The sequence below is a fragment of the Trichosurus vulpecula genome, chromosome 2, assembly GCF_011100635.1.
Source record: "Trichosurus vulpecula isolate mTriVul1 chromosome 2, mTriVul1.pri, whole genome shotgun sequence".
Lineage (NCBI taxonomy): Eukaryota > Metazoa > Chordata > Mammalia > Diprotodontia > Phalangeridae > Trichosurus > Trichosurus vulpecula.
In genome coordinates, this window is record NC_050574.1 from 13,234,143 (window position 1) to 13,259,647 (window position 25,505).

Here is a 25,505-nt window from a genome sequence, read left to right on the forward strand (position 1 = left end):
TTATAGGTTTCTCTTTCCTATGTGGAGTCTTTGATGAGCATGAAGATGTGACTGCTGAGAAAAACATTTCTTACATGCATCACATTGATAGGGTTTCTCTCCTGTGTGGACTCTCTGATGGACATGAAGGTTTGACTTGGTACTGAATCTTTTATCACAGTCTTTGCAGTGATAGGGTTTCTCTCCTGTGTGGACTCTCTGATGAACCTGCAAACTTGAGTTATTCCCGAATCTTTTGTTGCACTCTTTGCATTGATAGAGTTTCTCTCCTGTGTGGACTTTCTGATGGGTGCGAAAGCTGGAGTCGAACCTGAAACTTTTCCCACACTCTTTGCATTGATAAGGTTTCTCTCCTGTGTGGACTCTCTGATGAGCATGAAGACTTGAGTCATTCTTGAGTCTTTTCCCACATTCTTTGCATTGAAAAGGTTTTTCTCCTGTGTGGACTCTCTGATGAGCCTTTAGGTTTGAATTGTTTGCAAATCTTTTCCCACACTCTTTGCACTGAAAAGGTTTCTCTCCTGTGTGGACTTTCCTATGGGCATGAAAGCTTGAGTTGTTTCTGAATCTTTTCCCACACTCTTTGCATTGATAAGGTTCCTCACCTGTGTGGACTCTCTGATGAGCATGAAGACTTGAATCATTCTTGAATCTTTTCCCACACTCTTTGCATTCAAAAGGTTTCTCACTTGTGTGGACTCTCTGATGAACCTGTAAGTTTGAATTGTACCTAAATCTTTTCCCACATTCTTTGCATTGATGAGGTTTCTCTTCTGTGTGGATTCTTGGACGACCATGTAAGCTTGGTTTGTTTCTGAATCTTTTCTTGCTCTCCATACATTGAAAGGATTTCTCTCCTTTGCGAATTTTCAGATGAGCTTTTAGTTGTGATAGTTGACAAAAACGTTTTCCACATGCATTACATTGATAGGGTTTCTCTCCTGTGTGGATTCTGTGATGGACATGAAAGGTAGAGCTCACACTGAATGTTTTCCCACATTCTTCACATTGATAGGGTTTCTCTCCTGTGTGGACTCTCTGATGGTCATGAAGATGTGACAGCCGAGAAAAACATTTTCCACATTCAGTACACTGATAGGGTTTCTCTCCTGTATGTAGTCTGTCATGAATACGTAAACTAAATTTGGAATTGAACCTTTTGTCACACACTTTGCATTGATAGGGTTTTTCTCCTGTGTGGATTCTCTGATGAGTATGAAGATGTGACAGTTGACCAAAATATTTCCCACATGTGACACATTGATGGGGTTTTTCTCTTGTGTGGACTCTCTGATGGACAAGAAGGCTTGACTTGGTACTGAATCTTTTGTCACAGTCTTTACAATGATAAGGTTTTGCTCCTGTGTGGACTCTCTGATGAACCTGCAAACTTGAGTTATCCCTGAATCTTTTGTTACACTCTTTGCATTGATAGGGTTTCTCTCCTGCATGGAGTTTCTGATGGGTATGAAAGCTGGAGTTGAACCTGAAACTTTTCCCACACTCTTTGCACTGATAAGGTTTCTCTCCTGTGTGGACTTTCTGATGGGTATGAAAACTGGAGTTGAACCTGAAACTTTTCCCACATTTTTTGCATTGAAAAGGTTTCTCTCCTGTGTGAACTCTCTGATGAACCTTTAAGTTTGAGTTGTTTACAAATCTTTTCCCACACTCTTTGCATTGAAAAGGTTTCTCTCCTGTGTGGACTTTCCTATGGGCATGAATGCTTGAGTTGTTTCTGAATCTTTTCCCACACTCTTTGCATTGATAAGGTTCCTCACCTGTGTGGACTCTCTGATGAGCATGAAGACTTGAATCATTCTTGAATCTTTTCCCACACTCTTTGCATTCAAAAGGTTTCTCACTTGTGTGGACTCTCTGATGAACCTGTAAGTTTGAATTGTACCTAAATCTTTTCCCACATTCTTTGCATTGATGAGGTTTCTCTTCTGTGTGGATTCTTGGACGACCATGTAAGCTTGGTTTGTTTCTGAATCTTTTCTTGCTCTCCATACATTGAAAGGATTTCTCTCCTTTGCGAATTTTCAGATGGGCTTTTAGTTGTGATAGTTGACAAAAACATTTTCCACATGCATTACATTGATAGGGTTTCTCTCCTGTGTGGATTCTCTGATGTACATGAAAGGTAGAGCTGACCCTGAATGTTTTCCCACACTCTTCACATTGATAGGGTTTCTCTCCTGTGTGGACTCTCTGATGGTCATGAAGATGTGACAGCTGAGAAAAACATTTTCCACATTCAGTACACTGATAGGGTTTCTCTCCTGTATGGAGTCTGTGATGAACACGTAAGCTAGAGCTGGAAATGAATCTTTTGTCACACACTTTGCATTGATAGAGTTTCTTTCCTGTGTGTGCCCTCTGAACAACTGGAATGTATGAACCTGGATGAAAAATTTTCACTGCTTCACTATTATTGGGTTTCTCTCTTGTATGGACCCTCTGATTAATATGAGGCTTTGAAGTATCACTGAATCTTTTGTCATACTCTTTTTCTTGGTTCAGTTTGTCTTCCATGCAGACTCTCTGATGAACTTGAAAGCTTGAACTGTCTCTAAATTGCGTACTATGGTCTTCACTTATGTAGAGGTTCTCCACTATAAGGCCATTGTTATTTATAGAGTGAGTGCTTGAATAATTATTTCCTTCAGAGATGTCCTTGCTAGGATTTTTCTCCCACCTGATTTCTTTGGCAGGTAAACTGTCATAATTTTGACATTGGTAACTGCTGAGAGGCCTGATGTCTGTGTCTTCTTTTTCCCTAAGATCTTTCACCTGGCCATCCTCAAAGATTTTCTTTTCTTTGGATAAAGAAGCAGCTTGTTGGGCTTTGTCAGACAAATGTGGATCTAGTAGCCTCTGTGAATCATTTGGCATGGGATGAGGTTGTATTCCTTTTATGTTATATGTCATTTGTTTCTGCATTGAAAAATCACCTTTATTTATTCTAGATGGCTGTGCCTCCCTAATATGAATTTCCCTCCAAGTGTCCTGAGGGGCCCCCTTTTCCAAGTCTTGCCAAGGGACATGCTTAGTATGTTTAGTGTTCCCAGTAATTTTATATTGAGGATTCAGCACTTTGTGCTTAAAACTGAGGTGATGCAAGGAAAGGTTTATTTCTTCAAGGTCCCTAGAAAATTTCTCTTGAAGATTCATGATGTTATTTCTTTTGGAAGCAAAAGTGGTTGTCATTTCCTAGCTTTGACTGTGGGGATATCTTTGGATTTCCATATAGTTGACTGCTCCTGTATAGTTTGTCTTGTATTCTTCGTGCCAGTCTCCTGAAATCATAAAGAAACAATTCATATGATAAACTTGGAATGATTTTATTCTGAAACTTCCAAAAAGCCTATTTGGATGAGTACCATAGGAAGAAAGGCAATATTAACACTAAACCAATTCAAATTGATCAGATTCAACAACAATCTATTATGTACCTAAAATGACCAAAGGACAGTGCTTAGTTCTAAGAGAAATACAACAACATAAAAGAGCTCAGACTTTAAATGGTTGGAGCCAGTGAAGGGGACAGATCAATGACATCATCAGATGTGTTCTTGAATAAAACTAAGGAAATTATCATGCATAGTATGGGTATAATGGACAAAAGGAAGATCTAGTATTGGACAAAGACAATAGCCTAAGACAGTAATAATGAGGACTTTTCACCACTTAGTTTTATAAAATTAGCAATAGTTAATATGTTATATGCCTGGTTATGGTCACTGTAGGAAAGAAATGGTCGTAATACAAAATCATTTGTATGAGCATGTATAATTGGATAAACCAAGGAAAGAATCTATACTACATCTCAAAACCACTTGATGTTATACCCAATTCCCTTCTCCTTTACCAAGTCTTTGTTGACTGAGAAGGGGTCTTTTTCCAAGGTGATGGTCTCCGTGGCTTCTTCCAGCTCTGATTTTTTAGGGGATGGAAATGCGGTGGTGCCTCAGTTCAGCCTCAATTTCAGAAACAGCTGAATGAGACTTTCTCCATGACTTTGGGCAAGTGATATTCCTTCCCTGAGGCCTCAACTACCCTCTTGATGAAATCAAGGATTTGAAGGAGATAGTCCCTAAGGCCCCTTTCAGCTATAGCTTGATTCTTAGAAGGGTTGGGGAATTGCCTTAAAGCCCTCCTTTAGTTCCTCCCAATATTCATGATTCAGTTTGCTATACAGGTGATTTCTTCATCCAGCACCCAAGGAATACATTTCTTATATACTAGATATGGAGAAACAGAATATTATTCTAGATCACTAGGTGTTCTAAGATGAAGATATCCAACGATCCTCCCCAGCAGGGACATTTTTCTGTCCTGAGATATCTGTCTGTCTCCACAGGTTGATATCTACTGCCCTTAAATCTCCAGAATATGGGTGTGTTTCATGCTGTTAGACCTGAGGATAGTTTGTGGTTCTTAGACTAGGGACAAACAGACCCTAGTTTTGGCTCTGCTTCCCCATTTTATCTCCCAGTCTTCCTTCAAGGCTCAGCTCAGGTGGCCCCTCCCACGTGAAGCTTTTTCTGGTCCTCTTTGTTTGGCCTATCTGCCTTCTCAATTTTAATTGTACTAGACTTATCTGGGTACATGTCATAGCACATGTCGATGGTAAGCTCTGCGAGCAAGGAAAGAGCCGTTCGTTGTTCCAGTGCCAAGCCCAGTGCCTCGCTCATATCAAGCAAATGGATAAAATAAATGGATGCTCAGGTTCACCTTTGTAATGCCAGGAGTGAAAGGAAAGCTTATTTCCTTATGCTGTAGCCTGAGAAGAGGAGGAACAGGCTGGCTAGGATCATTTAAACAGCAGGGCCGTAGCTATTTATGGAAATCCCACGTATATACATTTGCATATAAGCTGTACATATAGGGCTGCTAGGTGGCACAGTGGATAAAGCGCTGGGCCTGGAGTCAGGAAAATTTTTCTTCATGAATCCAGATCCAGCCTCAGACACATATTAGCTGTGTGACCCTGGGCAAGTCACTTAAACCTGTTTGCCTCAGTTCTCATCTGTAAAATGAGCTAGAGAAGGAAATGGCAAACCACTTGTCTCTTTGCCAAGAAAACCCAAATGGGGTCACAAAGACTTGGACATGACTGAACAACAGCAACAAATGCACATGTATATAAGCTCCATAGAATGTCTCAAATAGTTTTTTTGGAAATGACATATTACAAATTAAAATAAAAAAAAGAAAGTGATTGATGCAAACCATTGAGTTGTTCCCTTGCTCTCAAGTGCCCAAAGGAAAAACCACATGCTGAATTTGTCCCAGTTTCCTGATCTCCTTTATTTTCTAGTATGCTTAGCAAATAGCAAAAACTAAACCCTGAAATGTATTGAAATGAAGACATTTAGTTTAAAAACTGATTTGGAAAATTTGGAATGGAAAAATTCCTCAAAATTATGGGAACAATTTGGTGGAGAAGTATGCATTTAACCTGAACCACAGACTGATGCAAAGTGAAGTGAGCAGAACCAGGAGAACACTGTACATAGAAACAGCAATATGGTAAGATAAACAACTGTGAATGACTGGTATTCTCAGCAGTACGATAAGCCAAGGCAATTCCAAGGGACTCACAATGAAAAATGCTATCCTCCTCCAGAGAAAGAACTGATGGCATCTCAAAACAGAAGCACACTATTTTTTCCTTCCTCCCTCCCTCCCTCCCGAGTTTTCTTCCACAAAATGAATAATATGGAAATATGTTTTACATGACTTCACATTACTTGTTGTCTCAGGGAGAGGGGAGGGAAGGAAGGAAGGGATAGAATTTGGAACTCAAAACAAAAAAAAATTAAAAATTGTGTTTACGTATAATTGGAGAAAAATAAGATATTAAAAATGAAAGAGAAAAGTACATGCTTTAGTGGGAGGGTGAATTCATATTGAGGTTTTGTGTAGGAATATGATGATATCCTGGGAAATACAGGTGGCAGAAGAAGAGGAAATGCTGAGTTACAGACTGTACACAGATTCTCAGCTCTACAAAGAGACCACTAAAGGAGCTATGCCACGCCTAAGGGGAACTTCTTTACTCCTCACAAAACTGAAAGGACACCAAACAGTGAGGAGCTGTGAGCTAATCCTTTGCTACATGTGCTCTCTAAGCTTGATCCCACTAGCCCTTGGACTCTGAGTATACTTGAGATAGATTGTGTCACTTTTTTTGGGAAGATGTTCTGTACCAGCTTTTTCTTGTACCATACTTTACGAATTTAGTAATTAGTAATTCCATAACACTTTACCTTTTTTCAAAAAAAAAAATATGCTCAAGGCCTGCTGATAGATTCTTAACAGATCATCTTTGGGGAATCTACTAGGGACTAGAGATAGATGGTACTGGTAAGACACTCAACTCCTACCCCACCCCCAGCCTTTCTGGAGTTCATAAAAGGATATAGTGTACATCCTTTGAGGCACTGACTCAGTGCAAGTGGAATTTGGGATAATTACTTCAAAGCATGTCCTACGTTAATGAAATTCTAGATTTTTATCCCCATTCAGATACCAAACCAATTCCTCAAATTCCTCACAGTTGTGTCTCTTCTAAAATGAATCCCTTTTATGGACACTTCATCTAATTTGGCTGTTATCCTCATGGTTTTTTCTCTTTCAGGTTTACTCTATTTCCTCTAAAAACACACATAAGACCAGTTGAGCTCAAGTTGGGGCACAGGCAGAGGTATGCTAATAAATGTTTAACAACTGGCTCTCTGCAAAAACGTGTATGTATGACACTTTCGTGTTTAAGTCTATTAAGTTTATTTTCTCCATCACTTCCTTAAGCATAGACAATTCACAGAACAAAAATCAAGCCCTCATTTGTAGCATTTGTCAATATTTGAGATGTAAATGCTCACATTGAAAATTTGACGATCAATTCTCTGGAGCCAGTATGGGTCATCTCCAGTACACCACTGGGTATAGGCATTTTCTGTGCTATTAAAAGAATTGGGTTAAAAATCTTTGCAAATGTTACCCATCTGTCTTCTGTTTGTAGTTCCAGTTTGGCCCTAAAATGCTCTTAGAAAGACTTGGATGAGTTGGTTTTTCTCTGCACCTATCTTTAAATAGGCTTACTCTCAACTTTTGCTTTATGTCAATCAGTTGCTCATATTCTTTAATAATTCTTTTTTGTGTGTGGTGTTACAACAGATATATGTTCTAAGCCTGTGTTACCTCTTTCTCCTCTTGGTAAGTAATTTAAGTGTTTTCTGACTTTGGAGGGGCACTTTTGAGGCTCATGAGGCCTGCTCCTTAATGATATTTGTTTGGAACCTATTAGACAATGATTGTATTAATTTCCTACAAAATATCAGATCTTTTTCTATTCATTTTCCATTTCCCCCTATAAATAACTTGTTTAGACAGGTCAGCATTAAGTTGTTTCGTTGCATTCTACATTTTTTATTCTTCTGGCTTTGTACTAATTTGAATCTTTGCTTCAACTTGCTAGTGGTCTGACTGCTCCTTGGCCAAAATCTAATTCAGAAAGGACTCTGACATCCATAATGAATGCTTTTGTGTGTTAACATTTAATCAATTTCATTTTTTTGTGAGATCTATTCAATGCTCGCCATTTCTAGTAATTTTTGTTCAGATTTTTAAATGAAGTAATCACAAGGTGAAGTAATCACAAAGTAAAGTAATCACAAGGTAAAAACAAATAACCAAACCATGTAGTCTGCATTATTTTAGCTTCTCTCCATCCTTATTTTTGATGCATATTTTTCAAAGTATTTCCAATGTCCTCAACTATTCCCACCTTTTCACTGGAAACACTGAGCATCAAATTATATTGGTACAGCTAGGGAACAGAGCTATGATTTCATTGGTATAGGTAACTCCCTGATGAAAATATTCTCTCTACTACCCCACGTTGACACTTTTTCTGAAACTTCCAATCTTAGAGAGTTTTCTAGAACCCTAAGAGGTGGAGAGACATGTCCCAGGTCTTTCAAAGGCATAACTGAAGCTCAAGTCTTCTTGGTTCCAAGCCAGCTCTCCATTATGCTACATTGCCTCTAAACATAAGATTCAATATTGATGTAAGTGAGATTTTAGTTGAATTCTTCACTGACTTTCTCTGTTTTAATACTGAGCTTCAGCTCTTGTTGCCTAGACTGAAAGGATTTTCCTGGTTTTAAAAGTACTTATCACACGTCTTGGCAAAGAAGATGCCCAAATATCCCACGAGATGTTGCTTCTTGGTGCAATAATATAGCCAAAGGTGACAACTCTGCTGCCCATTTTGACCATCCGAGGAGAACCTATGAGCTCCACACACTTCCTTTTAGCTGTCCCTTCCCTCTGTCTTTTGGTTTCATTGAGAGGAAGAACACGGAAGTGGACACAGCTCAATTCCCTTAGGAGGATGTTCACTCATTGGCCCTAGGTTGAGGATTTCATTTATATTGACAACATCTAGTAGGCAGCATAAATGACCTATAAATCACATTGTTGGCAGACTCTTGACTCCTTTTTAGAAGACGAAGGGAACTACATAGGCCTGAGAGACATTTTGTATTTTGGCCTTATGTATTGACACAGCAAAATAATTCCTTATCAAGGGGTCAACCTAATGGGAGATGGATCTCTTCCCCCCACCCCCTTAACTAGAAATTACATGAAAAAACACATTCAGATTCTTGCTTGAAATGTACTCAAAGCCATTTCACCATGGTAGACCTAGCCAGAGCTTGCTCTCTGAATTGATCTACAACTACCTTCCCATCATTATGACCTAGCAGAATAGAACTTGGGGAATACATTTATTCATAAATGTTTAAAAGAGAGGATTCATGAACTGATCATGCAATTTTAAAAAGCCACAGAGTAAACAAATAGCCATACTCTAAAGTATCACAGAAATCAGAAAAATCAGAGAAAAAAAGAAGCATAATTGGAAAAAAAAAAAAGGCTACCAAAATGATAGGCCAAGAGCTGGTTTTTTTTTTTTTTTTTGGAAAGTTTAAAGAAAAGTGACAAATGAGCTCCCTTGATCAAGAGACACAGATGTACAGAGGGGAAAATAAAAATACAAAAAATAAAAGGAACAAAATGAAATTCACAAAGAACATTGAATAAAAAGAATCATCAGAAATTTTTAGATACACGTATAGACTAACAAGACTGATAATTCCAGTGAGGTGGATTACTAACCTATAAAACTCTCAAACTGTGACCACAGTCTTTAGCATATCACTCCAAAATCAGCAAGGCAGAAGACAACTGCCAAAGGTTTGTGTTGGAAGGAGGCAGGTAGGAGGGGTAACTAAAGATTGTAGCTGCTGATCAAATGTAGTTGAACAAAGATTCAAAGAGAAATAATCACATTGCAAATGGTTTCGTGAACTATTGAGAAAGAAATCATACTACCCAGTTACTTCTGTATTCCTGATACCCTAGAACAGAGAGGGACAAAGAAAGAAGACTATAGACCAGTTTTGCTGATGAATAAGACACAAGATTTTAAAATAAAACTTAGCAGAGAGACTGAAGTGACATAGACAACAAATTATTTCCTGAGAATAATCTGGACCCATATTGGCAATGCAAGAATGGTTTGATTTGAGGAAAACACATAGCACAGTACAAAAAGATTCTATCAATAGACATGGAAAGGAATTTTCATCAGAACTGGCCCTCATTTATATGAAAAAACTCTAGAACTAGTGTAGTTAGGAAAAGGCTCTTCTTTTAAACCTAATTACCTCAAACTTATCTCTGTGCATATATGCATCCACCACACTTATCATCATCATCAACATCACCGACTTCCTCCTCCTCCTAATCACCACCACCATAATCACTATTATTATTATTTCGATGGAGAAAGCCTAGATACTTTCCAAACAAGAACAAGGAGCAAAGCAACAGCCTCTCCTTGCTGGCATTTATTTACTATTATTAATAGATAACTCCTGTTGCTAGCATGGTTCTAGAGAAGTTGCCTTTAACAATAACTTGGAATAAGGTATGAATATGAGCAAAGTATTTCCATTTGAGAAGAACATGAAAGTCAGAAGAATATATAAAGAAACTTCTCTGGGTGATTAATACATTCAAGCAATTGATCATTAAGCATTTTAAAGTAGTTAGTGAATGCCACTCACTGTGCTAAAACTTGGGGATTCAAAGGAAAGCAAGAAGTAGTCCCTGACCTCAAAATACATTCTAATGGGGAAGATTGTGTGTGTGTGTGTGTGTGTGTGTGTGTGTGTTTACACACAAATATAAATGTAAGTATATACAAGATGCATACTGAGTTATAGGGGAAGGCCATGGCAGCTGGGGAGAACCAGGAGAGGTCCCTTACACATCAGATGGTAGTGTTTCATCTGAGTCTTGAAGAACATGAGAGATTCTAAGACACTCTACTGAAGAAGGAGAGCATTCCAGGCATGAGGCACAGCCAGTCCCGAGATATAGAGATGAGATGGAAGATGCTGGTTCCTCTGTGAGGGACAGCAAGTAGACCAGAGAGGTTGAATCCTGGAGTGCATGGAGGGAAGTAATGTATAAGAAGATTGCAAAGTTAGGAAGTTTTTATATTATGAATAGATTTGTTTGGCAAACAAAAAACAAACCCAAAAAAACCTTCACAGTTGATTTTAAAAGTAAGAAGGAAGCAATGAAATTTGTTTATTAGGGGGTAATATAGTCAGAACTACACTTTAGGAAAATCAGCTTGGCAGCTGAGGGGAGGATGGACTGGGTCAGGGAGAAGACTCAAAGCAGAGTCAATTAGAAGGCACTTAACGATAGTCCAGGTAAGAGATAATGCAGGCCTAAAAATGGTTTATTCTTTGTGAATGAAGGGAACATGTACTAGAGATTTTATAAAGGAAGAAATGACAAGACTAGGCAAATGTTTTGATCTACAGGATGACTGAGAGGAGTGGAGGATGACAATGTTGTTTTGGGCCTGGGTGCTTAGAAAGATGCTGCTAATGATAATAATAGGAAAGTTTGGACTGGGAGAGGGTTAATGGGGAAAGATAATGACTTCTCTTTTAGACATATTGAATTGGAGATGCCTACAGGACGGTTTGAATTGGCAAATAAGATGTCAGTGATGTGGGGCTGAAACTCAGGAAAAATGATGGACTGGATACATGAATCGGCTAATCGTGTCCTATATAGATATATCATTGAACTTATGGGAGATAGACTCACCAAGTGAAAGAGAGCATTGAAAAAGAGAAGAGGGCTCAGGACAGAGCCCTAGAGAGCACCCATAGTTAACCAACATGACATGGATGAAACTGAAGAGTCAGAAAGGTTGGTGGAAAAGCAAGAGAAAATCGGGACATTATCATCAATGTTACAGTGTTGTCGCAGATCGCTGACTAGGGGTCTGGACTTGGGAGTCAAAGAGATCTGGGTTCCAGTCTTGCCTCTGATATGTATTAGCACTATGGCCATAGACAAGTCACATAACCCGTAAGTGCTCCACAAAACTTTCTATAACTATGTGTTTAAGGTGAGTTGCTTTTGGCAACATGGCTACACTGGACATTCCTGAAACTCATGAAATAAACTTGGTGAAAAAGCAAGCAAACAGAGAAGTGCACCTACGGAAGAGGAGAGAGAAGCAAGACCCAGAGGCAATCATGAGCAGTAGCCCTGTGTTTGATCAACCAGTACGAGAAGGAAAACTACTGGGGAGCGGTGATCCTTATTTAACAAACCAACCAAGAAATCGAAACATAGTTTAGATAGACGTCATCATCATCATCATCATCCTCCTCCTCTTCCTCCTCCCCCTTCTCCTCATCTGGCATTTATAGAATGCTTAAAGATCTATAGAACACGGTACACAAGTAATAACTACTTGTATAATTACAAGATAAATTACATTGCTTTGCAAATAACATCTTATCCTCCCAACAACTCTATACCCTTTTACAGATGAGGAAGCTAGGGCAAACAGGTTAAATGACTTGCCCAAGGTCACAAACTAGCAAATGTCTGAGGGACTATTTGAACTCAAGTCTTCATGACCCCAAGTCCTAGGCTTTATCCACTTTGCCATATTTATCATATTCAGTGTAAAACTTCAACATGTCAATAAACAATCAGCAAGCTTTTATTAGGCCCCTAGTACATGCCAAGGGCTGTGTCAAGTGTTGAGAATACAAAGAAAGGCAAAGGACAGTCCTCGCTTTCAAGGAACTCACCATCTAATTGGGGAAGACAACATGTAAGCCATTATAAACAAATGACATATACAAGATATTTTAGAAATAAGTACAAAAACCTCCTTTTTTCAAGAGTAGAGGAAAACAGAGGTACATCTTCCCAACTCTGAATATGTAAACAAACAAAATGGGAGAGTGCAGGGGAGAGAATTTCATTTTGTCTTTGTATAACCAGCACCAATAAGAATGTGGTACACGGTACACAAGTAATAACTGCTTGTATAATTACAAGATAAAATAGGCAATAGGGCATGAAATTAAGAGGATTTTGCACATATGCATTTATACACACATATGTGGTCAATGGATCCAGGATAAGAGAAATTTGAGTAGGGGACTTACTTTTGCATCAAATACCTCTGATCCAAGATTGTTATCAGAGAGAGAAGAAATAGATCCACCTCTTCAGACCATGGACCTTTCCCAGTAGATCAGTGGTCAAAGAACATGAACATTCATCTTCCAAAAGAAAAATGACAAACTACATAGATCCACATGACAAGAATGACTCCTGTTGGGAATAAGACAGACACAAATGAAACAACTCTGAGGTTGAACATTCATCAAACTGGCAAAGATGATAGAGACAGGGAGTGGACCTGTGATTACACTGTTATAGGGACCCTTCCCTCCCTCTAGCAAGGTAGCATGGCAGCTTCTCTGCAACGAGTCTTAGATGCCTAGAGTATGGAGAGGTAAATTGCCTTGTCCTGGGTCACTGAGACAGTATGGGTCAGTCAGGAATTAATACAGGTCTCCTGGGTTTCTATCATGCTACATACACCATGCTGCAGATGGACATGCTAAACACAGGAGTGTCTATTAGAAGACAAGCACACCCGAGCACTATGGGTTAAGCTTTGACTTGATCCAAACCTTTTAAGAGAATTTGTTGGAGGAATGTGAGAAAAGCCACTGAACTGTTCTTATCCTTTGGCCCATCAATCCCACCCAAACAGGTCAAAGCCAGGGAGGAAGGTCCTAAAACGTCCAAATATTCATAAAAGTACACAATTACATGTCTTTGAATGTATGTTGTACGTGAAAGTAGAATGAACAAGGAAAGAAAGATGGCAAGCTGAATGGGGAATGGTTGAAGCAAGTGTTGCATGTAGCAGGAGAATGTAATGGAATATTTCTAAGACATGAGAAAGCTGAATTACAAAAAGACCTCTATGAGGTCTATGAGGTGGTCAGACCCAGGAGAAGAATATGTACAATGACCAAAGTGACATAAAGGGGAAGAGTAAAAAGCATCTGAGTTCGGGTTAATCATAATGACCGCTCTGCGCCACCCCCCCCCCCCAAGCCGTGAACAGATAATAGAGCCCCCTCCCTCTGTCCCTCAGTGAAGTGGGAACCAGGCACCAGGAATGCTGTTAAAGGGGCCAGGTAGAGTCAGGGTGTCTTTGTTTACTGTTTGGGTTGATGCTGTGCCATTGGAACCCAAAACTGGCCCTAAATTCAGACCTCAGGATGCTGAGTGTTTGTTGTATCTTACTTACCCTGTGGTCTTGCAGCTCCAGTGCTGAGCTGGCCTGGACAGAGGACGGGCTTCCGCACCTGAAGATTTGGGATGCTGGGCTAAGAACACCACAAACTGGAACAGGAGCAGCTGGAGAGAGGTGGGGGCTGCCTGTCAAGGTGATCAGAGGCAAAGACTGCTGGACGAGGATTCCATCAGAGAAGAGGATCTGTAAAGTGCAGGGCAGCACCTCTGAGGTAAGATGGGGGAATCCTCAGAAGTGCTTTCCTGGCCCAGGAGGAGTGGCTGCAAGCTTCCCTTCCCTGGAGGAAACACCCGGGGCTGCAAGACCCTCAATAATAGCCAAGAAAGAATCACCAGGAATTCCTGCTGCTGGGCTGGGCTGTCTGGGCCCTTTTGAAGGCCTTCAGTTTTACAGACATGAGCTAGTCTGTCTGACCCCCAGAAAGATGCTTCTGCATGCCCAGAGCCTGAGCTCTGTTCCCAGGATTCTTTGGAGAAAGGGCAATATTCTGGTGTGCCTAGGAGAGCACACAAAAGGTGTGGCCTGGCCAGCCAGGTGGGATGCAAATGAAAGAGCTGCCCCGCCCAGATCCACCCCAGCCTTGGGATCTCAGGGGTGGCACTTGTTTGGGGCCGGAACTGGGAGGCCTAGGAGCATTTTGGAGGGCAGGTGGGGGTTGGGATGCTCCTGGAGCTGAGTTCAGTTGGAACTAGAGTGTGGGTGGAGGGGTTGGGGAGGGTCCAGGAGCTGAGTTCAGTTAGAACTGGAGTGGGGTGGGGGAGGGGGGGTCGGGAAGCCTCCAGGAGCTGATTTCAGTTAGGACTACAATGGGGGAGGGGGGCCGGGAAGCCTCCAGGAGCTGATTTCAGTTAGGACTACAATGGGGGAGGGGGGCAGGGGTTGGGAAGGCTCTAGGAGCTGAGTTCAGGGAGAAGACAAATAAGGGAGGGACGTGAGCAGGAGGAGGGGGAGAAAGAGGGAAGATTGGGAAAAGAGGGAGGATGGGAAGGGGGGAAAGAGGGAGAGAAGGAAGAGGAAAAGGGGAAAGGGGAGGGCAAAGAAAGGAGGAAGGAAAGTGAACAGAAAGACTTCTTGGGTCTCAGCCCCGGTATAGAGTTTGGGTAATGTGGGGGAGGGAGTCTGTGTTGCTCCATCTTATGAGTCCCCTGTAGGCAAACCTGGGGTAGGAAGGTTGAGGCTGGGGAATTGGGAGGCAACCTGTTGTCATAGAGAACCCCGGAGACTAGGACCTGGCTGAAGTCCACAGTGGCCAGTATGAGGTCAAAGTCATGCATTCCAGGTGCCTAAGAAAATGTTTTGAATCGATGTTATGTTACTAGTGAAAGTTTTGAGCTGGTGTGAGGGCACATAGTGCACATCGTACCCAGCCTGCAGTCAGCTGTGCTTGAGGAGGCAGCTAGGTGGCATAGTGAAAAGGGCACTGGACCTTGAGTCAGGAAGATTCAAGTTCCCATTTGGCCTTGGATACTCTTTAGGTCTGTGACTCTGAACAAGTCACTTAATTTCTGTTTGCTTCAGTTCCCTCCACTGTGAAATGGGGATCGTAACAGCATTTACCTTTCAGGGTTGTTGTGAAGAGCAAATGAGATCATATTTTTAAATCCCTTAGCTCAGTGTCTGACTCCTAAGTGCTATATAAACATGTATTCTCCTCCCTTCTCCCATCTAGATAGAGGCCTGGGAGATTTTAGTTAGAGGCCTGAGCAATTCTCTCTTCCTTCCTGCCCTTATCCCATCCCTTTCCTGTAATGTTGTCCCTACCTATACCACTCACTCCCCAAACTTTCAGTCAATCCACAAACATTTATTAAGCACCTACCATGTGGCAAACATTGTGTTAGGCTTTGGGGGAGAAAATCATTATCAGGTGTGACCTTTTTAGCCCTCATTTGAAATGACATCCTGTACAGATAGTATGTGGTGATTTTTATTCAATTGTAAATTTCTCTTTTAACAGAAATCTTCAGTTATGTATTTTACATTATTTTAAATAATGGACTTTATGGGTGGAATCTTAGAACAAAACCCAGCCCATCCAACATTGACCATTCTCTTCCTTTGTCATCTTTGCCAATGTGCTAGGTGGGAGGTGAAACCTCAGGGTTGGTTTCATGTGCATTTTTCTTATTTTTCATGACTTGAAGGATTTTTTTTATATGATCAATAGTTTGTAGTTCTTCTTTTGCAAATTGTTTGTCACTTAGTCAAGTTATATTTATTAAGTGTCTGCTCTGCACCAAACATTGTGTTAAAGTGCAGGGATACAGAGAATAGCAAAAATAAATAAATAAAAGGTCCTGTTCTCAAGAAGCTCCCAGTCTAATGAGGGATGCAACATGCAAATTGCTCTGTACAAACAAGATATATACATGATTAATTGGGGGTTGCCTCAGAAGGAAGGCACTAAGATTAAAGAAGTCTGGGAAAGGCTTGTTGCAGAAGGTGAGACTTCAGCTGATGCTTGAAGGAAGCCAAGGAAAGGAAGTTGGGAGACAGAGCTCCAGGCTTGGGGAACAGCTGGGGAAGATACTTGGAGTGAGAAGATGGCGTGTCATAGTCAAGGAAAAGCGAAGGAGGCCAGTATCATTGGATCACAGAGCATGTGGAATCAAAAGGATAGTTAATTTTATTTATTCATATTTATTTAATAATTTTAATGTATTAATATTAATTATTAATATTATAGAGAACAAATAATAAATTAATATTAATAATTTTAAATTTATTTAATTTATACAATGCTTGCTATGTTCTAGGCACTTTACAATGAGCATCTCATTTGATCCTTACAGTATAACCTTGGGAGGTAGGGGCTGTTATTATCTCCATTTTACAGACAAGAAAATTGAGGTTAAGTGACTTGCCCAGGGCCATATAGATAAGAAGTGTCTGGGGCTGGATTCACTTTGCCACCCAGCTGTAAGATGTAAGAAGACTGATGTGAGACTTGTAAGAAGATGTAAAAGATTGAAAAGGTAGGAAGGGAGTGGGAGAGAAAGGGAGAGACTTTAAAAGCCAAGTATAGGATTTTCTATTTGATTCTAGAGGTAGTAGGGAATTAGTGAAGTTTATTGAATGCAGGAAAGAGGGAGGAGAGGGTGTGACATGATCAGATTTGTCCTTTAAGAAGATCAATTTTACTTCTAAGCTGAGCAGAATATTGGCATGGGTAGAGACTTGTGGCAGGGAGATGAACTAAAAGGCTATTGCAGCAGTCCAGGCGAGAGATAACGAAGGCCTTCACCAGTGTGGTAGCAGCCGGAGAAGGGAGGAGGAGGAAAAGCATGTGATGAATATAGAAATGATTGGATAGGGAGGGTGGGTAGAGAGTGAGGAGTCAAACATGATACATAAATTGTAAACCTGGGTGGCTGGAAGGATAGTGGTGCCTTCTACTGTGATAGCATTGTTAGGAAGAGGGGAGAGCATTGGGAAAAATAACGAGTCAGTTCTGGACATGCTAAGCTTAAAATGTTTAGGGGACATGTAGTTTGAGATGTTTGCCAGGCAGTTAGACATTGGAGGTCAGAAAAGAGGTTAGTGATGGAAAAACAGAAATGAGAATCATCTGCATAGAATGATATTGAAACCATGAAAGCTGATGAGATCACCAAGAGAAATAGTATAGAGGGAGACGAGAAGAGGGCCCAGGCTGTGTGGTTTGTCTTTCTTTCTTGAAGACCTTGGCATCAGAAAGATGATGACACGACTTGCAATTGAATTTGATTTGAATGAGGGAGGGCTGTGCAAAGTCATCAGCCTCATCTTCTCCTCCAGAACCACCTGGGTCCAGTGACTAGATATTGATCAGGATGACTGGCGATGGCCCAGGATGCTGTGTGAGACCTTGGCCCTTTTAAGTTAAGGTCTTTTCAACTTCTCACTTTGAGTGAGACAAACACCCATTCAGTGAATAGGCTTCTTTAAGAAGTGAATCAAGGGATGGCCTCTTTACTAAAAAAAATCAAATTGAGAGGGGAAGACCCTCAGGGTTGCTGGCTGAAAGAGAAACAATTTCTATTTACATTCACTCTGAGCCAGGAGGGCCCAAAAGATAACCATTAAGTTGTACTTGGGCAGGGCAGGGACCTATTGTTGTCCAAACCATGAGATCCAGAGTGAAATCTTGGGCAGACTGGAGGAGAGCCAGGAGCTAGCAGTGTCATAACAATTTAGAGAGGAGAGTATCAAGAAGAGGGTGATTTTGAGTATCAGAGGTTGAAGAGAGGTCAAGAAGGATGAGGGTTGAGGAAAAAGTTATAACTTTGGATAGAGTAGTTTTGATTAAATGATGAAGTCAGAAGCCAGACTAAAAGGAGTTAGAAAAAGAGTGAGAAGAGAGGGATTAGACACACCTACTGCAGACAGCCTTTCCAATCCTGTTAAAAGGAACAATTCTGGAAGACTTAACTTTTATCACTGCAATGATTACCCATGATTCCAGACAACTGATGAAGAATACATGTTACCTCTTGTCAGAGAGGAAAGACTGACAAAAAATGAGACACATTTTTGGACCTGGCCTATATGGCAGGCTTTTTGCATTTTTTTACTTGACTAGGCATATTTATTAAAAAGGGTTTTGTTCCTCTTTTATTTCTTTTTTATCATGGGGAGGAGTTGGAAAGAAGAAAAATAAACACCTGCTTTTTAAAAAAAAAAAACCCAAGTGGTATTAGTATGCAACTTAGGGGACATGGCATGACTACAAAGAGATTCATGACTTGTCCTCAAGGTATATGTGATCAGCTAATTGGATGATGGGTCATCCTGAGACAGATAGATGATCTTGGGGCTCATCTCCAACATAACTCCTACCCTTCACCCATTATAGCCCAGTTTCTCCACTCTACCTCCTCCTTACTGCCCAGCCAGCTTCCATTTTTCCTCCTCCTGAGAGTACTGATAGTCCCTCACAGCAGTTATAATTTAACTCCCATCCAACCACTCAAGGTAAATGTCTGGGTTCAGGTTTTATTGTGAGAAAATCCTATCCCCCACCAATTTCCTCAATAAGGGAAAAATACTAGTAGGCTGTATGAAATAACAAGGTTTGGGAACCTCGGACTTGAAGTCACAACTTCACTTTTTAAATTCTTCCATACATCTGAAACATTTTTTCAACTATGCTTGACAAGCTGAAGAACTTAAAAAAAAAAGGCTTTCTAAATTTTCCCTCACCTCCGGGGTGTGCTGGAGCCAGCTCATACCAGAGAACTAATAGTTTTTCTTTTAGACTATATTATTTTCCCCCAATTATATGTAAAATAATTCTTTAACATTTGTTTAAGTTTCAAGTTCCAAATTCTATCCCTCTCTCCTTCCTTCCTTCTCAGCCACAGATGCCAAGCAATCTGATACAAGTTATACATGTATAGTCATGTAAAACATCCCCATATTAGTCATTTTGTGGAAGAAAACTTGAACTAAATAGAAAGAAAAAGGAAGGAAAGAGGGAAGTGAAAAATAGTATACTTTGGTTTTCAGGTGCTATCAGTTCTCTCTGGAGACAGTATTTTTCATCGTGAGTTCTTTGGGATTGTTTTGGGTCATTGTATTGCTGAGAATATCTAAGTCATTCACAGCTGCTCATCATATAATATTACTGTTACTGCGTACAATTCAGAGAACCAATTGTTAAATACTCAGTTTGAACATTTATACCTGAAATTGTCAAATGCTACAAGGGCTTGATTTATTGTTTTATTGATTGTCTGGATTCAAGAAAATTGTGGAGGAAATATTAATACTGTAGATTAAACTTAAAAGTGTCAGAGAGTCAATTGTTAAACATTTACTAGCACGTTCCTCCTCACATCCCCAAACTATTTACTATGTCTTAACTCCCTTTAGTTAGCTGCTGGGATTTTGTAGCCTACTGTGTAACATATTCCAATTTCAAGTACATGACCAACTATCTAAATTCTAATTTGATTTTCTTCTCCATCTGACCCTTTGATTTTTGATTATCCCTAGAATTCACCATGACCTCACTTTAGCATAGCATCAAGTCTGCTAGTAATGGTTGTGTTCTTAGAGATCTAAGATCATTGCCAACAAATAGGATAAATTGAATGATTGAATAAATGAATGAAAGGGTAAGAACCTGTGAATTGGAGTCTAAGGGAGGAAAAAAAAGAGAGGCACTGGAGAAACAATTTGCATAAAACCTAGAACACTGTTTCTGAGTATATTCCTTACTTACCACCTTCTTCTTTATGAAGAGAGGTCAGGAGCCAAAGAGAAGGAAAGGTATAAGAAAATAAGACAGAGAGGACTACATAATTGATGATCAAAAGTTTGAATGTAAGTGAGATGAACTGTCCCATAAAATGGAGTAGCAGAATATATTAGAAAATGGTCCAAAAATATATTGTTTATAAGAAGCATACTAGGAACCTAAACATTTACATAGAGTTAGAATAAGGGATTGATACAAAATCTTTTATTCTTCAGATGAAGCAAAAAAGGCAGGAGTAGCAATCATAATCTCAGACAAATCTACAGAAAAAATAGACTTGCTGAAAAAAGATACACAGAAAAAGTTCATTTTATTGAAAAGTATTATAGACAATGAATTAACATCAATACTAAACATCTATGCACTGAAAGGTATAACATCTAAATATATAAAGGAAAAGTTAAATCACAGGAAGAAATATGCAGTAAAACTATAATGCAGTACCTTAATGTATTCCTTTCAGATCTAGATAAATCTAACAAAAATCCAAACAAGAGAGAAGCCAAAGACTTGAATACAATTTTAGAAAAGTTAGATATGATAGACATCTGGTAATTGTTGAATGGGAATAGAAAGCAGTATACATGTTTCTCTCATTGGCATGGCATCTTTTTAAAAAAAATTGACCATATGTTAAATAATTAAAACCTCACAAAATGCAGAAATGCATAAATATTAAATACGTCTTTTCTAGAACACAATGAAACAAGATCATATCCCATAAAATATCACTAAAGAATCGTTAAATTTTAAAAATAATTTTGCAATTAGCAGAAATATATTTCCTCTTCCTCCTACCTCTACCCAAATGAAAAGACATAAAATTACTGCAAACAATATTCATAGTCAACCAAAACAAACTCCCTTACTGGTCATGTCCAAAATATGTCTCAGTCATTCAGTTAATAAGCATTTATTAAGTGCCTGCTATATTCCGGAGACTGTGCTAAGGACTCAGGGTACCAGAAGAAAACGGTAAAAGACAGTCTCTGCCTTTGAGGATCTCACAATCTAATGGAATGAAATATTGCACCCTGAGTCTATCATTTCTTTGTTAGCAGATGAATACCAGGCTTTGTCATCATTATTCTGAAATCAAGGAGGTTCATTGTATTCATTAAGTTCTCATGATTTCAAATTTTTTTTTTGTTTTTACAGTGTTGTATGACTTTTTCTCCTGGTTCTGCTCGTGTCATTCTTCATTGAAACATGACTTCAAAATTCTTAGTTTTTAAACTATTGAATATATAGTATAAGTTGTTTGGATTCTTCTAATTTCATTCTGTATCACTTCATATATGTACTCTTTGAAACATTCATTTCAACCTCATTTCTTACAGAACAATAATATTCCATTTTATACATAGACCAAAGGGACAAGTCAGAAAAAGCTGAGTCAGAAGTAAAATAAACATGACTGTAGTCCATCATGAAATTCTGCGTAAGGCTAGGAACTTATCAGGCTATAATTGATCTTAGTGAATTAGGATATATCTGCCATATAGCAGGTATAGATACCGAGTTTCAAGGACTGAGAGTAGAGAAAAACGTTTGAAACAATCACAGTGGCAAATGAAATAGGAAGGCAAATTTGTCTTTAAGGGTTCTCTTTAATATGTATGATCAGTAAGATGTTTTGCTCTGGCTGAAATTCTTATAATATTTATAATGTTTTAACATCTTAAGACTTCTCTGCATTTTGCCTTTTTGTGGCAAGTAAGGGACAAAGTAAGGGTAAAAGCTTTCCCACATTCATTACATTCATATGGTTTTTCTCCAACATGAGTTCTTGGATGGGAAATGAGGGATGAGTTATGAGTGAAAACCTTTCTGCATTCATTGCATTCATAAGGTTTCTCTTCAGTATGAATCATCTTATAAAAGACAAGGGATGAGCTCTGCTGAAAGGTCTTACCACAACCATTACATTTATAAGATTTCTCTCCAGTATGAATTCTTTGATGGGAAATTCTTTGATGAGACATAGATAAAGGCTTTCCCACACTCTTTGTATTCGTGAGCTATCTCTCAAGTATGAGTTTTCTGATGGGACATAAGCTGTGGGCTCCACCTACAGGCCTTTCCACACTCATTGCATTTTTTCTGTTTAAATTTTTATTTTTACATAGGGAAAAATCAAATATACATTTAACCCATTTTGATCACAAGTTCCTTAGCTTTTGCCTTTTCCTACTTGGCAATACAAGTCACTGATTTTGGCCCCAGAACATTGCCACCCCAGTGACGATGGATCTCATCATATCTGTCATTGTAGTTGGTTTTAATGGCTTCTACCAGCTTAGCCAGAGCTCCCTTATCGGCAGAGTTAACCTGTGTGAAGGCAATGCTTGTTGAGGGTCTTTCTGTGAACTAAGCAACCCAGTCTAGCTTTACCTTTGATAATACAGTAAGGAACCTTTGTTTTTTGGCACAAGGCAGGTAGGAAGACCACTAGCTCAATGTCCTGTGTCCATGTCTTGTGCAATCACTAGCAAGTGTGCTTTTTTGTTTTCTACCAGGGTAGTAATAGGGTTAACACCTACTCTAAAGACAGGTGGTCTCTTAGTTGGGCCATCTCCTTTGCCTGCAGCTTTGTGTTTAGCCTGAGCCAGCAGCCTTTGCTTCTTTTCCTGCTTCACCTCAGTACTTGCGAGCCAGTTTAAGTGGTTGAGCAGCTGTCTGAAGATCCAAGGCCTGGGTGAACTGATTAATTGCTGGTAGCACTTTCAGATGTTTATAAAGAATAGACCTTTGACGCTGCAGTCTGACTTACTGAGACCATTTGACAAATCGAGTAAGGTCCCTTTTGTGCTGGATGTTCTGACCAATGCCAAAGTTCTCGGGCTGCTTCTCAAAGAAAGGATTGACCACTTTCTTGGCCTCCTGCTTCTTTACCACAGTAGGGGCCAGAGCCATCTTCTTTTCCTTGGCCTTCTTCCCTTTTGGCATCTTGACCAGCAGAATGAGAAAGGACGCGCTCACTGGATTTATAAGGCATCTTATCAATATGAATTCTTTGATGGGAACCAAATTATGTGCTTCATCTGAAGGTCTTCCCCCCCCCCCCCAGTACATTCATAAGGTTTCTCTCCAGCACGAATTGTCTTGTGGGACAGGAGATATGAGTTGTGAACAAAGGCTTTCTCATATACGGTATGAATTCTCTGATGTTTGATAAGTTTTGTGCTCCAGGAAAAGTCTTTCCCAAATTTGTTACATTCATGGAGTTTCTCTCCTGCATGACTTTTCTGATGGAAAGAAAGTTGCGTGAACCATCTGAAGGCTTTCCCACAGTCGTTAAACTTGTGGGATTTACAAACACTGGACCCTCACTAGCTGTGTGACCCTGGGCAAGTCACTTAACCCTGAATACCTCACAAAAAAAGAGAAAGAAATGGAGCACAAGGTGAACAGTGGGCATGAATGAAATACTACTTTGTAACGAAGCTATAGTTCTTGGAAGTTGATTTAGGAATACATTTAAATGTAGATAACCAAAATCACATGCATGTACACAAACACACATAGTGGGCCTCAGTTCTCACTTTAAGATTCAGGAATTCTGCCTGGGGATAGATATACCCAAAAAAGCATGCATGTGGGGAGTTGGGGTCAGGGAGGGGGAGAAACAGGGAGAGAGACTGAGATGGAATTGTACAAAATGATGAAATAAAAACAAACATTAAACAGCTGATGCCCTCATTAGCTGTCCACAAACTGCTTTTTTTTTAAAAGTTCCTTTTTAAAAACAAAGAACCTATTAATGTTTGCACCATCAGCAATTGTTCTTAATGACAATCAAGAAAGTAATCTAGTATGGTCTTAGAGTATTAGTTTTGGGGTCTGGGTAGGATCGTAGATTTAGAGATGGAAGGCTGACAAGACCAATCTCGTTTTACAGATGGGAAACTGGAGACACAGGGAGTTTAAGTTACTTGCCCAGGGTAACACAGTTAGACTTCTTGAAGCTGACCTTCTGGATTCTAAGTCCAGTAATGCCTCTATCCATTATACTAGATTTCTTAACCTGGGACTGAACTTAAAGATTTTATTTTGATAATGTATTTCAACACAGTTGATTTCCTTTGTAATCTCATATGTTTTATTTTATGCATTTAAAAACCTTGTGTTGAGAAGAAGTCCTTAGGCTTCAGCAACTTGCCAGAGAGGTCCAGGACACAAAATGGTAAAGAATCTCTTCTGTGTGGCTTTGGGCAATCTCTCCTCCATCTCTCTGGGCTTCCCTGTCTTTCCTTGATGACCCTTAATTTCCCTTTATACCTTAAGATCAATGATACTGTGACTCTCAGGCACCTCATCCACTCATTGCTTCTGTTTCCCAGTCTGTAAAGTGGGAATAGGAATATTTATACTCCACCTCACCTGGCTCTTGCTAGGAAAGGGCTCTGCCAGCCTTAAAGAGCCAGCGAAAAGGGGCAATAGCAGCTGCCTCAGTTATCATTATTAGGGGAGAAGGAGGGTCATTCTCATGCCACCTCTGTACTCAGACTCCAGCCCAGGACTCTCCCTGGCCCCAGGGTTCTATGCCCAGGTCCAAGTCAGCAGCTACCTTCAAGGCTTCTGTGCCCCTGGACTTTGGCTAATATTGGATCTCCCAGCATGAGAGCCCGGGGGGCCTGGCCAGCTCAAGCTGGCTAATCTGGGGCACCTATTCTCCTGGGCTTAGCACTCGCTTAGGAGGAAAGGAGAGGGAGGGGAGTGAAAGGAAGGGGCAAGGATGGGATGAAACCACATCCACCAATAGAACAGTAGGAGTTTTCAGATGTATCAGTCTTCATGGCAACGGATCTCTCCGTCTCTCCCCCCCTCCCCCCTCCCCCACTCTCCCTCTCCCCCCCAGAAGTGGCCGAGGCTTCCTGTCACATCTGTTAGCCTTGGCAGCATTTGGGATCCCTGCTTCACACACCTTCCAGGTCCCTTCTTTCCACGAGGAATCCCTTGGACTATTATTCTATCATTAAGTGAAGTGGTGGCAATTGCCTCAATGGCCTCTCTGGAGGAAGCGCCGGGTGCCCCTGTCACCAGAAAGACACAGGTGGCTGAGGGGCATTGCTTTGTCTCAGAGAGCTCCCAGGGAATGCTCATCACTGGTAGCATATTTGGAAAGTGCAAAGAACACTTTTCCTTGTGAACCCTGGTCCCTTGGGTTTTGCACTCATCTCCATTCCCTAGGCTTCAAGAAGGAAGGGAGTGGGAAGAAACCAATCCCTGTAGTGATAGCCAAGGGGAATGAAACATATTGAGACTCAAGGTCTAGGTCCCAAATCAACTTTAACCCAGTATTCCCTCCAGAGAAGGGAGTAGAGGAGCCTTTCAGCTTGCAATTAATATTCCCAAATGTCTCTTCCTGGGCCCCCCACTACACCCCTGAACCCATACATTAGAGCTAGGATGAAAAAAGCCCCTGAGGATGGAGATAAATTCTTGGTAGCCTCACCCTAGTTTTGCCACACAAGTGTTGAAAGAGGTACTGACAATTGTCTTCTTCCAATCCAT

General features: G+C 40.2%; 1 protein-coding gene across 1 annotated transcript; it reads right to left on the bottom strand.

The window, feature by feature from the left end:
• Nucleotides 1–25,505, bottom strand: LOC118836257 (zinc finger protein 345-like). Its single transcript, XM_036743591.1, has 8 exons — nt 25,485–25,505; nt 23,062–23,236; nt 22,762–22,969; nt 21,692–21,944; nt 13,742–13,872; nt 2,056–2,296; nt 964–1,887; nt 1–711 (listed from the first exon to the last, which is right to left on the bottom strand). Exons 1-8 carry the CDS (start codon nt 25,503–25,505, stop codon nt 1–3), a joined length of 2,664 nt encoding a protein of 887 aa, XP_036599486.1.

Bases quoted from the DNA above. Each gene is read 5' to 3' on its own strand.
- LOC118836257 (XM_036743591.1), bottom strand. From the start codon at position 25,505: ATGGATTGGAAGAAGACAATT. The intron at 23,237-25,484 runs GTCAGTACCTCT...TCTTTCCATCAG, and splicing joins TGGATTGGAAGAAGACAATT to AAAAGTCATGCAGGAGAGAA. The intron at 1,888-2,055 runs GCCCATCTGAAA...TCAAACTTACAG, and splicing joins GTCAACTATCACAACTAAAA to GTTCATCAGAGAGTCCACAC.